The sequence below is a fragment of the Amphiura filiformis genome, chromosome 20 (assembly GCF_039555335.1).
Source record: "Amphiura filiformis chromosome 20, Afil_fr2py, whole genome shotgun sequence".
In the NCBI taxonomy this organism is placed as follows: Eukaryota; Metazoa; Echinodermata; class Ophiuroidea; order Amphilepidida; family Amphiuridae; genus Amphiura; species Amphiura filiformis.
Genome location: NC_092647.1, coordinates 25,531,390 through 25,545,188, shown reverse-complemented (window position 1 = coordinate 25,545,188; position 13,799 = coordinate 25,531,390). Strand labels below are relative to the sequence as shown.

At 38.1% G+C, this 13,799-nt stretch overlaps 1 protein-coding gene across 1 annotated transcript in view; it reads right to left on the bottom strand.

Moving 5' to 3' along the window:
• Positions 1-19: 19 nt before the first annotated feature.
• Positions 20-13,799, bottom strand: part of LOC140142226 (uncharacterized) — a 113,589-nt gene continuing 99,809 nt past the window's right edge. Inside the window, exons 37-44 of the mRNA XM_072164193.1 lie at positions 13,228-13,365; positions 12,316-12,447; positions 10,088-10,207; positions 8,699-8,938; positions 6,381-6,527; positions 2,501-2,623; positions 1,630-1,758; positions 20-216 (exon numbers count right to left, since the gene is read on the bottom strand). Of these exons, the coding sequence (XP_072020294.1) occupies positions 20-216; positions 1,630-1,758; positions 2,501-2,623; positions 6,381-6,527; positions 8,699-8,938; positions 10,088-10,207; positions 12,316-12,447; positions 13,228-13,365 (1,226 nt within the window). The remainder of the gene's footprint in view (positions 217-1,629; positions 1,759-2,500; positions 2,624-6,380; positions 6,528-8,698; positions 8,939-10,087; positions 10,208-12,315; positions 12,448-13,227; positions 13,366-13,799) is intronic.

Genomic DNA, 13,799 nt, shown 5'->3' with positions numbered 1-13,799 from the left:
GTCAAACAACACACCAGGTTTAAGACCCTTCACCAAGTTGAATACTGATACCACCCAGGAATTGAACCTGTAACCTTTGGATCACTATACTATGTGTACTTACATCTTCTGCCAATGCATCTCTATTTGTCTCTGTATTGACATAGTCAAACAACACACCAGGTTTGAGACCCTTCACCAAGCTGAATACAGCTACCAAAGAATGAGATGAGGATGCTGGGATGGAAATAAATAAACAAATGTTAATAATCTTTAATGCTCTTTAGTCCTCTTTTCATTACAACCACAGACAAAACCATGTGACCCATTTCTACCAATCCTGGAACATGTTAGCAAACCTACTTTTAAATACAGTTTGTCCACTCTGAAGTACAAACTGACAACGTGCGCTTATACAGCGTGTTAACAGTGCTGCGTCTCTGCTGCAGGTATGCAGGTAAGTCGGCACAATATGTGCATCCGCATCGGTACTTTGTACTTCAGAGTAGACTGACTGTAGCTTCATGATGCTTGAGCAAACTGACAGATAATAAATTGAGAGAGGAGAAAAAACACAAAGACTCCATGGGGTTTGTACCCTGGACCTTTCTTCATTATTCAAACCTACTTTTGAGATAAATGCCTTTTAAAGATACGTAATACACACCATCTAAAACAGACAAAATTCTGAAATTGAGGTGGTTTTTTTTAAATTTTGTGACATGCGACGCCCATATACCTATCAATTATGTGCAAAAGTATTTACAAAAAGGGGATTAGTAAATCAATAATAAAAAGGTGCAGTGATTTATAGTTTGCTATTCACTGCCATAATGGGCTATTCCATTTACAATCCACACTACCCCTGTGGAAGCTAAAGTCTTCCACAGAGGGAGTATGAGTTTTGAATAGAATAGACAATGGGTAACTTCTACTTGAAATACTCACTCCAGTTGTGGAAGATATAGGTAAAGCCATAATACATGGGAGTATGGTTTCAAGATGATTAATCCTGACAAATTACATTTAAAAACATACTCCCCCTATGGAAGATATTTCCAAAATCTTCTACAGGGGTAGTGTGGATTTTAAATGGAATAGCCCGATATACACCCACAAGCCTCAGCACACTTTACAGAAATTCACTAACCAATGTGGCCCAAGACACACCATATAAACCAGCCATTTTAGCAGAATGTACCCTATTCAGACCACGATAAACCATCGCAGCCAGGATCATCTCCCCGGGTTCTCGTATGGGTAACCAAGCAGATCCTTCCTTGCCCAAAGGAATTTCAATTTAGCTCAATTATTCCACGAGAATAAACAGAATCTGCAGCATGACTCAAACTCACACTGCTCACGGAGTGTCATATTTAAACACCCTATATGTGACACAATCTGCTCCAAGGAGGCATTTTTGAGCTACTATGGTTATTACTTTATACAAACATTAAGCTATCATAATACTGAAAACACCAATGGTCTAGCATATTCAGTTTTATGATGTCTATTTTCTTATGTATTTTATTGTTTTTCGCTCCATATTCTTGCCTTTATCTCAATTTCAAATTTGCCGCCTTTGGCCCCCATGGACCAGATTGTGTTACATAATCACATATATCTTATTTTATACACACAGTAATATACCTTTACAAGTGCTGCTACTTCCTTGTTTGTAGTAGTTGGTCTGACAAATACACCTGTATTCGCCGACACGATTCTTACACTTCTCATGGCTTCGGGTACACGGAATGCTGCTTGTACACTCATTGATATCTGTCAAACGAAAAGATACGCATTATTCACATTATGAAAATCTTGTTTGATAATATTTGTTGAATTTTTGTCCAACTTCCCTATTGTGAACGGGGTCTCATATCTGTTAGGCAACTGATCATTATCCAAACCCATTGAAAAAAAGGACGGAAACACCTCTGAAAATCTTTGACCATTCATTAATTTCCACCGAAATAGTTTTAAATCACACTGAAATATGAGTACATGGCAATTATCAAACTCTATTTCCTACCTGTACAAGTGACTCCATTCCCTTCAAAACCAGTATTGCATTCACAGCTAAATCTCCCATCTGTATTGGTACACGCCTCAACGGGCACTCTTCCCATAGGGCTACATGTAAAGACCAGTTATAGACAAATGGCCCTAAAATACAACAGACTCGTGCGAATTTCTTCAAATTTTGCATATGATGTAGATTTAACATCTGGAATGTAATGCAAGTGATGACGTTGCTGCTCTTCTAAATTCATTTTTAAAATGTCCGCCCCAGACCAAGGTGCCATCCCCTTCAAAACCAGTATTGTATTCACATGTAAAATTCCCAGCTGTGTTGGTACATGCAGCATTTAATCACATGCATGGCAGTTATCAAACTCTGTTACATACCTTTAGTGACTCCATCCCCTATACAAAACCAGTATTGCATTTACAGGTGGAACTCCCATCTGTGTTGGTACATGCAACAGTTACATGGCAGTTATCAAACTCTATTACATACCTGTACAAGTTACTCCATTCCCTTCAAAACCAGTATTGCATTCACATGTGAAACTCCCATCTGTGTTAGTACATGCAGCATTTACATGGCAGTTATCAAACCCTTCCTTGCATTCATCAACATCTGAAACAAACAATGAATTACATTTATATACTTTTCACAGACATTATATAAGCTACTTAGGGCAAATTTCTCGCCGGGTGGCTTAGCAGTTGGCTAGTCTAGCCTCAAGGCTTAAGAGGTCGTAAGACCAGGCTTAACTGAAAACACGTTCCCCGAAGCACGGCTACCATAGCCTCGAGGCTTTGTTAGCCTGTGGGCCAGGCTTGTGGGATTAGCCCCAGGCTTCGGTAAAATTTGCATTTCTCGAAATCAGTCTTCTGTAGCCGTAGTCTACGCAAGCCTCTTAGGCCAGGCTTACAGCGGCTTTTCTTGGCCCTGCCTCAGAGCAGGTCTTAGGTCGTAAGCCATGGTCTATTTCAATTGACAAATTGCTTAAATTGTAAGTTTTTCTTTCATATTTTTGAGAAATCGAAACAGATGCTGTCTTTCATTCAACATAGAGTAGCCCCCCACCCTAAGTAATAATTATTGTTCGATTTAGTTGAACATTTCACCATTTTTATTTTAGTGTTTATTCGAGTCAGTTACCCCTGCTGTTGCTATAAGGCCTACTCATTTTGAATGATGAATTTTCTTTTGGAGCAACTGTGCCAAAGGGGTGCAATTAAAGCGAGACGCAATTTTCGACGTTAACTTGCTGACGTGAGCGTCTTTAGGAGAGGAAGGATCCTTTTCTGAAGTATTCGGATACCAACTTAATTGTAACGGTCAACAAATAGGAGCATCCCTCTCCTTCCTGCTCAACAAATATTGCTAACCTCCCATATTTGACATGTCCAAAAACCTTGACGTTCCACATGAACTTACTCCCATGCTTTCCTCTTTTTTGCCTGAGATTTATTATCGGACGCCTTGCTTTCAATGACATAAAGCAGTGGCTGCAAAATATGCAGTTATTCAATTCTGTAAACATTTGTTGCCTGAGTGCGACTTTTCGGAGGCATGCTGATGGTATTAATTATTATATTTGTGAACGGAGTCGTTTCGTTAACATACCGGAAGGAACAGTTCTTGAATCGTTTGAATGATCAAGAAACAAAACCTTCTTTTATCATCATCATCATCATCATCATCATCATCATCATCATCATCATCATCATCATCATCATCATCATCATCATCATCATCATCATCATCATCATCATCATCATCATCATCATCATCATCATCATCATCATCATCATCATCATCATAATGCACTCATGCTAAATTAGCAAATAGAACATGAAAATATCAGCAGTAGATAGCATGCACGATGGTTGTCAAATGCTTGGTTATGTTTTTGTTTTTGCACCAAAATTATCCTTAAATGTTTTACTTTTGACAAACATGCGTAAAAATGAAGTGTGGAACAATTTTTGCTTTAGGCCTACTTTTAGGGGAATCAAAGTTTCCTTTTCTGTAGGCTTGTAGTTTGACCCTTTTTGAAATGCAAAGAAAAATTAATGAGTCGAGTAAAAAGTATAGAAGTATCATTCATGCAAGCAGGACTCATAATAAAGTAAAGTGGAAATAAAAAATAAAAAGACACAAAAACGGACAAAAAATACTAGTCTTGCATCAAGTTGTGTACGGTGTAAGCCCAAGCACAAGACCGCCGGTCTAGGCTAGTCTTTGCGCTGGTAACCTTGTAAGTACGATAAACCGTGAAGGACAACAGCTTATGCACATCTACCTCCAACTGCCTATACAATTAAGTCGCTGATAAAAAGGGACGCGGTTGTCAAGCGTTAAGCCTGCAAGGCCACTAAGACCAGGTTGAATTTGCGTTCAAGAAATCCGGCTACAGTTAAGATTCAGGCTTCGAGATCGGGCTAGGCTTAGTAGCCTCAAGGCCACCTTAAGCCTAAGGCTTACTAAGACTCCTATCGAGAAATTCGCCCTTACAGTCCAACCTCTCTTATCCGGCCATGATGGGACCAAGCATTGTCCGGATAAGTGAAAAATCCGGATAAGTGAATTACATGTAAATTCTGCATTGACTGTCCCAAGTACTGAAATGGTGACAACAAAAGATTGTTTTTAAAACATGGTGTAATAACACTAAAAGATGGCTTTAGAGTGCTTTTTGCAACATATATGTCATTCTAAGCATTCAGAGCATGGAATTACCTGTGGTAAATCATCAAAAACGTATTTCCCTGTGAAGATTTCACATCCGGATAACAGAGAGATCCATATAAAAGAGGTCCGGATAAGAGAGGTTGGACTGTAATTGTATTTTTCTCCCTCTCAATATAATCAGGTGAATGATTTTTTCCACCATGTTTGCTTTGTCAATCTACATTAATGATTAAGGGCTTGGTCACCCACAATTTGCTTAGTATTTTTGTGGAGCCTTAGAACACATCAGGCATACCAAATTGCATTCTGAATACGAGGAATGTCCTTCTGATATTAAAACATTTGAAAAGACCTAAAATTTTTAGGTCTTTTGGGAAACCTTATGTATTATCTTCAATACAAAAGGTCAAAATTGTCATATGGTGGTCAGCTTTTCATCCCAGCTACATACACTTTAACTTAAAGTCTTTAAGTTCATATCATTAGATTTATAAAGTTTACTTCCAGGACTGTTAAAATATCAAAAATGTCAATTCTTTTAATAATTTGCCATAAAATTTGTATTATATTGGGAATTTCAAAAAAATCAGAAATGGACATTCCTCATATTCAGAATGCAATTTGGTGTGTCTGATGTGCTCTCAGGTCCCACAAAAAATACTGCATGAAGGTGGATTTAAAAGCCCTCAACAAAGCATTCTAGGGTTGTCACCCCGGTCATCAAATGTGATCGGTATACTTCAATATGGCCGACAGGGTTAGATAAGAGGTTCTAGTTGAATACTTCTCAACATCTTATTAGGCCCAAACGAGAAGGACTCTGGAACCTAGAGACGATGATTGCAGATATCAGAACCGGGGATGGTCCCACTTCTCTTTTCGAATAGCTCTGACACTTTAACATGCAGAGGGATGAATCCTCCTGAACACGGGACCAACGGCTTTACGTAACTTCCGAATCACGGGTAAGACTCAGCTTCACCCGAATGTAATAAATAATATTATAAAGCAACATGTTTGTGCACCAAGAAACTAGCTAAGAATAAAATTAAGGTTACCAACTATTTTAAACTGTTGCGATTTGGTAGATCATCACATTTTTTTCGATTTATTTTAAATAGTATTTAGGGGGAACTTATAAGTTGTGGACCTTATAGTTCTGCATGCACAGTGATAATCTTTTGAACTTTCAAAGTTCTCTTTTCTTACATTTGTAAAAAGATATAAGTAGCCTTATTTGTTTTACACATATAGACCAAATTATAGCGTCACACATCATTGCGTTCAGTCACAATGGTTCATTATGTAAAAAAAGAGACCATTTTAAGCAGTGTTAAAAGTGGCATCTGAATTCATAGGAGTCAGATCTCATGCAATACAGTAGACCAGACCTATTCATGTGTTTGTTAAAAAAACCCTGACTGCTATGGACTCAGATGCAACTTTTAAAATGGTCTCTTTTCTTACACAATTAACCATTGTGACTGAACGCAATGATGTGTGATGCTATAAATTGGTTCACAGGTGTAAAATAAATAGGGCTATACATATCTTTTCACATATTTATATTTCAGTAAAATATTTTTTGACTTATTTAAAAAGGTATAAGGGGGGAATAAGTTGTGGACTGTATGTAAGACTGCATTCTCTAAATACATGTATCAATTTTCTGATATAATTATACACCACTTACCAAGACATGTGAACTGATCATTGACAACCAGTGTTGGCAGTTCATAACCACTCTCACAAGAACACCTGTACGATCCTTTATTGTTGATGCATCGAGAGTTTTCAGGGCAGTCATGACGGCTCTTGAAGCTTGTACATTCATCGATATCTGTATTGAGAAGAATATACTTTATGTATTACAACTTTTATATAAACAACTTGAAAAAAACCAGAACTTGGCCCAATTAACCCACAATTAATAAGCTTTACAACCTTAAGCTCAAAAATATAGGGATTTGTCCAGAGATGTCCATAAAGGGGATCCTTTTAAAGGATATCACAGGTTTAAGGATACTATTAAGGTTTTCTAGTGCATAGTGGGGTCCCTCCTCTATAATCAGAATAAATACTCACCAAAAATGCCACTATATTGAGCAAATATGCCAAATTTTCTAATTTTTTGCCCCTCTTCCAAATTCCCCACCCTACAAAAAATGTACTCCCAGAAAAGAAAAAAAATCTGATGCCACTACTGCCAACAACTAGTATCTTTGAATAGTCTATGTTGATTTAGTTATGTTTGCATACGCCACTGTCATTTAAAATCCACACTACCCCTGTGAAAGATTTTGAAAATATCTTCCACAAGGGGAGTATGAATTTCAAATTGAATGAACACATTTGCAGCTCCATTTGAAATTCACTCTCCCTCTGTGGAAGATTCAGGTTGAATCTCTCTCAGAGGGTGTATGAAATTATTCAAATGGAGCTGCCTGTGTTCATTCCATTTAAAATTCATACTCCCCTGTGGAAGATATTTCCAAAATCTTCCACAGGGGTAGTGTGGATCAGGGCTGGCAACTTTTTGGAATTACTTGGCGTGAGACAGAAGCGTACCAGGATTTGCCGACTCCAATGTTCATTTTGGCCGATGATTATTTGAGCCACGGCGCTCGAGAATGTGGAAAGCAGGGGGGGTTAGGAACAACAAATTATTCATTACTCATTTTTCAGCTTTTTGCGTGAGATCTACTACCTGGGCGTGAGATTATACTACTTTGGCATGAGACCGTGAGAAAGTGACCCAATGCGTGCGACTCACGGCCAATGCATGAGAGTTGACAGCCCTGGTGTGGATTTTAAAAGGAATAGCCTATTAAAGTTCCAACTGAGCTTTTTATTGATTTCATAGCCTAATGAGATTTTCTAAAATCTTCAAATTTGCCAAAGTACCATATTTACTCTATTAAATGCCGTATAAGGACGTTGCATTTTCAAAACGGGGGCGTTTATTACAAATGAATTTTCAAGGAAAAACTCACAAAATAGGACTTCTGGAATTTGCAAAAATACAACTTCCTGTTTGAAATTCAACATGGTGGCAACCATACAGGGACCACATATTATCGAAAAATACTACAAAGTGCATTTTTATGCAAAAGTATGATTGATTTAGTTAAATATATGGACATTCTACTATAATGTGGCATAGAATTGGATGGAAATGTAATTAAAATAGGATTTGTCCATAAAATTTTGTAATCATGACATGCCAGTTTTAAGGTGGTACTACACCCCCTGATAAAATTTGTGACTAATTTTTCATTTTTCTTAAAAAAATAAGTACACACTGGTAACAAAAGTTATGTATATTTTGGGACAAGGAATCCAATTACTTCACTGAAATTTCAGTGATTCAAGACAAGTGGTTCATTATATATGTTAAGAAATGGAAGTACATTCTAGCGGTACCTCTTTTCTTATCATAAATAACGCACCATTCACTGAAATTCCAGTGTAGTAATTGGATTCCTTGCCCCCCTTACCTTTTTTTAGTTCCAGTATTAAATTTAATTTACAAAATAATGTTTTGAACTATGAATAATCTACACCAAGAATCAGATATACATAACTTTTGTTACCAGTGTGTTACTATTTTTTGAGAAAAATGCAAAATAGTCACAAATTTATCAAGGGGTGTAGTACCACCTTAATATCACAATAACTGAATATGGTGGCAGATTGGTTCACTTTGGGCGACACATGAAAAAAAAATGCTCTGTGCATTTCAAATAGATTTGAATAAGAATAAACAAAAGAGGCTATTCTTTTTGCAGTCCACACCCCCTTGTGGAAGATTAAACTGATCTTGCAATTCTAGCTGCCCATATGGGTTATTTTGTGTGTTTTATGTGAAAGTTCACATTATAACTGTGGATTTGTAAGTTTACTTATGATGCTGAGATATGCATGATATGACATGGAAATGTCTTCATTACGGTCACTTTTTCTTTGAAAAAAAATGGGGGGGTGTTTAAATACGGTATGCAGATGACTAACCATCACAATCTGCACCATTTCCAACATAGCCTTCATTACATGTGCATGTAAAGGACCCTTCTGTGTTGTCACACGTAGCTTGCGCATCACAAATACCATCAGCATTACATTCATTAATATCAACACATGTGTTATACCCATCTCCTTGGTAACCAGCTTTACATGCGCATTGATAAGATCCAGGGGTGTCGCTGCATGCCGCATTGTCAGCACATGGGTTGGTATCACACTCATCAATATCTGAAAAGAAATAATGTCAATATTTCACCAGTGTTTATAAATGTGTTTGTCAGCTATAAAGGTAATACATACCTCTCCTGAAAGTAATACCCCTCCACACACACACCCCTGTTTGTAAATATGTTTAAACGAGGACCTCGACTTAACGAGGATCTAACCGAGGACTCACACACCCGTTTTTAATCGATACACAGTGGACCTCACAAAGACACACCAGACAACTTACTATCCAACTGTGACCCGTCCTATACCCCCTATGGGGATCTATCTTATATGCTATCTTATATGCATATTTGCATCATTTATGTCATCCTGGTCATAGTAACAAACCAAAGATGTCCTCGATTGGAGGTGTGTCCTCGTTGTATGTGGTGTGTATCCATATGTAGGTCCTCGTTTGGAGGCATTTACAAACACACCCCCACACACACCCCTGGTCCCCTACATGTAACCACCAGCAAATGAAGATGTGAAAAAATAAAGTTTTTACTATCTTATCGTGGACACGCACGTTTGAGGGTGTATTTTTTTTTGCCTTACCGTGGACGTGATTTTTACAATAAAAGTGCGGTCTTGTCCTATACCGCTAACTGCAATCATTAGATAACACTTTCTTAAGGGATTTTACATCTAGGAACTGTGGACATCCGTGGTTCCTGTCCGTCTATTGTTGTACAGAGATTTTTCATGCGAATAATCTCATTTGCCTGTGTTTATAAACACACACCTACACAACTGTATGTAATCCTGCTGCTAATCAGCATGAAACCGCCCTTGTACGTACGCAATCAACTTTACGAGAGAGATTCGATACTGCAGCCATCAAAATATGCATGTACATCACTACTGAACTTGAGGTGAACCAAAGAATAGGTGAAGGGTGCATGGCTAGCTAACACAATTTAAAAATTGTTAGCTATAGTCTATCCACATAGAAGTACAAAGTAAATAGACCTCGGAAACTGGAGGTATGAGAATAAATATTTCAGTGCAATGCTTCTTTGGCGCGCCAACTGCTGCGCGATTTGTGCACCACGCTCTTTACGCGTCGCGACGCAAAGCATCGACCCCGATGCCACAAATTTGGTTTGTACTTCTAAGTGGACAGACTGTACGACCCAGAAGTACATGACATGTTTGTTAACTTACTAGTACAGTCAATCCCATCACCAGTGTACCCTATGTTACAAGAGCATGTATGTGATCCATCTGTGTTCTCACATGATGCTTCAGTGTGACAGTCATTAGTGCTGCTACATTCATCAATGTCTGGTGGCAAAAAGAAGAAAATAACCAACATGTAACATTAGTAATAAATAGATAGGTGTTTCTGGGTGTTAGAGCAAGAGCATTATTTTTAAAGATATGAGTCTGGGAATAATAATTGTCAATATGATAAATGCAAGCAGAATTGTCTACCGGTAAGACCATGGAATTACATTAAGGGATCACTTCCGGTCCGAGACAAAGAACCTTCAAAATACCTCTTGCCACAAATAACATAGCAGAGTGATGCTACATGCACACGTGCATTGACATTAGCCAATGTCTGTGGAGGGTTCGTAGATTTGGGGTCAAAGGTCATTAAGGGGTCACACGTCGGCTGTTTTTGTGGTCTTAGACCACAGCTTTGTCTAGTTTCCATTTGTGGCTTTTCCCTTATACTGAGAGGTGTACACCTTTCATAGGAAGATAAGCCAATTTCCAATAAAAATTGCTAACTTTCCCACAATTTCTTACGTATTTCTTTATTTTGAGAAGCAAAATTTCCAAAATCCCCCTTTTAAAGAGGCCAGAGCTTACTAATACCACATTTTTCCAAGTGTACATGAAAATGTTTAATGATACTTGTCAGTTTCTCTGTATGTCCATTGCAAGTTCTCAGATCATCTCTATATTTTAATTTACCTCAAGTTAGGTATCAACATAATTGATTTCAAATGTCACACTATCAAAATCAAGTCCAAAGAATATGTATAAAACACCATGATCCCTGTCTGTGTCTGTCCTGTCTGTCTGTCTGGCCATATGTCGTCTGCTTGTCATTCTCTATGTTTGTCTGTTCACCTCACAAGTAATCTTGTCATTATCTAGTTCATATAGCCATCTTCATTTTCATTCTGTTTATCTATCTGTCTGTGTCTGACATATTCACCTCTACATGTTCTCTGGTATTCATATAGCTATGCCCAACTCCCTCATTGCAGCATGTCCTATTTACCTGAATGTCTGTCAGCCTGTCTGTCTGTCTGTTTGTCACACTCACCTCTACAATTTCTCTGGTCATTATCTATTACATAGCCATCATCACAGCTATTACCCAGGTCCCTCATTTGCGTGTGTCCTGTGTACATGTCTGTATATTCATCTGTCAGGGTGTCTGTCTGTCTGTCTGCCACACTCACCTTTACAAGTTCTCTGGTCATTATCTATTACATAGCCATCATCACAGCTATTACCCAGGTCCCTCATTTGCGTGTGTCCTGTGTACATGTCTGTATATTCATCTGTCTGTCAGGGTGTCTGTCTGTCTGTCTGCCACACTCACCTTTACAAGTTCTCTGGTCATTATCTATTACATAGCCATCATCACAGCTATTACCCAGGTCCCTCATTTGCATGTGCCCTGTGTACATGTCTGTATATTCGTCTGTCATTCTGTCTGTCTGTCTGTCTGTCTGTCATACTCACCTTTACAAGTTCTCTGGTCATTATCTATTTCATAGCCATCATCACAGCTATTACCCAGGTCCCTCATTTGAGCATGTCCTGTGTACATGTCTGTATATTCGTCTGTCATTCTGTCTGTCTGTCTGTCTGTCATACTCACCTTTACAAGTTCTCTGGTCATTATCTATTACATAGCCATCATCACAGCTATTACCCAGGTCCCTCATTTGAGCATGTCCTGTGTACATGTCTGTATATTCGTCTGTCATTCTGTCTGTCTGTCTGTCATACTCACCTTTACAAGTTCTCGGGTCATTATCTATTACATAGCCATCATCACAGCTATTACCCAGGTCCCTCATTTGCGTGTGTCCTGTGTACATGTCTGTATATTTGTCTGTCGGGGTGTCTGTCTGTCTGTCTGCCACACTCACCTTTACAAGTTCTCTGGTCATTATCTATTACATAGCCAGTATCACAGCTATACCCAGGTCCCTCATTTGAGCATGTCCTGTGTACATGTCTGTATATTCGTCTGTCATTCTGTCTGTCTGTCTGTCATACTCACCTTTACAAGTTCTCTGATCATTATCTATTTCATAGCCATCATCACAGCTATTACCCAGGTCCCTCATTTGCATGTGTCCAGTGTACATGTCTGTATATTCGTCTGTCATTCTGTCTGTCTGTCTGTCTGTCATACTCACCTTTACAAGTTCTCTGATCATTATCTATTTCATAGCCAGTATCACAGCTACAGATATACCCAGGTCCCTCATTGGAGCATGTTCCATGTTCAGCATCACAATCATTGGTGTCATCGGCACATTCATCAATATCTTGAAAAAAAAATGAAAAAAAGAAAGAAAATAGACTAAAAACCAGAGTTGTAGCTGTGTCCTGTAGGCTACACATTTAACCCTCTCCACGCAGGTGTCAATTGCAGACGACAAGATTAGTTTCAAATATTGTTTACAAATTCAAAAATTTCAGAATTGTACATTTTCATAACCAGCATGAAAAATGCATTAAAATGAGTACAAACAAGCCTAGTATTGTTTCAGTGATTCTTGAGATAGATCTCTGGGGATTTAGCTTTTGATATTTTGAGAAAACATCTCACTTTTTATGTTGAAGCCTATGCCTATGGCCATGCCCATGCAGAGCCTTAACAGGCGAGTATGACATATGTTGCATATGTACAATTTCACAATACATCGGCACATTCATCAATATCTTGACAAAACAGTGAAAAAAAGAAAGAAAATAGACTAAAACCAGAGTTGTAGCTGTGTCCTGTAGGCTACACATTTAACCCTCTCCACGCAGGTGTCAATTGCAGACGACAAGATTAGTTTCAAATATTGTTTACAAATTCAAAAATTTCAGAATTGTACATTTTCATAACCAGCATGAAATATGCATTAAAATGAGTACAAACAAGCCTAGTATTGTTTCAGTGAGTCTCTCTGGGGATAGCTCTTGATATTTTGAGAAAAATATGTTGAAGCCTATGGCCATGGCATGAAGAGCATTAACAGGCATATGACATATGTTGCAAATATACAATTTCACTATACATGCAGATTATCTCCATATCAAAGATATATGACTCTTACCATCACATGCTGTCCCATCATCACTTAATTCTGCTCCTCTTTCACATACGCATTCATCTGCATTATCGCTGTTGAGGACACATTGTCCATAGGCTCCACAGGTTTTGTCTTCATCATCACAATCTCTACCTGTCTGAACTGCATATAGAAATACAAAATACAAATAAATTAAATAAACGAAAAGATGTTTTGCTTGACAAAACCAAGTGAATTTTATCAGGGCTGTCAACTCTCACGCATTGGCCGTGAGTCTCACGCATTGGGTCACTTTCTCACAGTCTCACGCCAATGTAGTACAAGCTCACACCTCGGTAGTAAATCTCACGCAAAAAGCCGGAAAATGAGTAAAATCTCACACATCATCATGAATAATTTGTTGGGGTAATAGCAAAAACTTAACTCAATAACTGCAATTCATACACTGATGTGTAAATCTACCTTCACATAATCATAGACATAATCATATTCCGTTGGTATATTTGTTTCTTAGTTGAAATCCATTTTCAATGTCATCCTTATGTTGAGGACGAAGACACTACCATCACATATATGGCACATTTTTCCAGAGGATT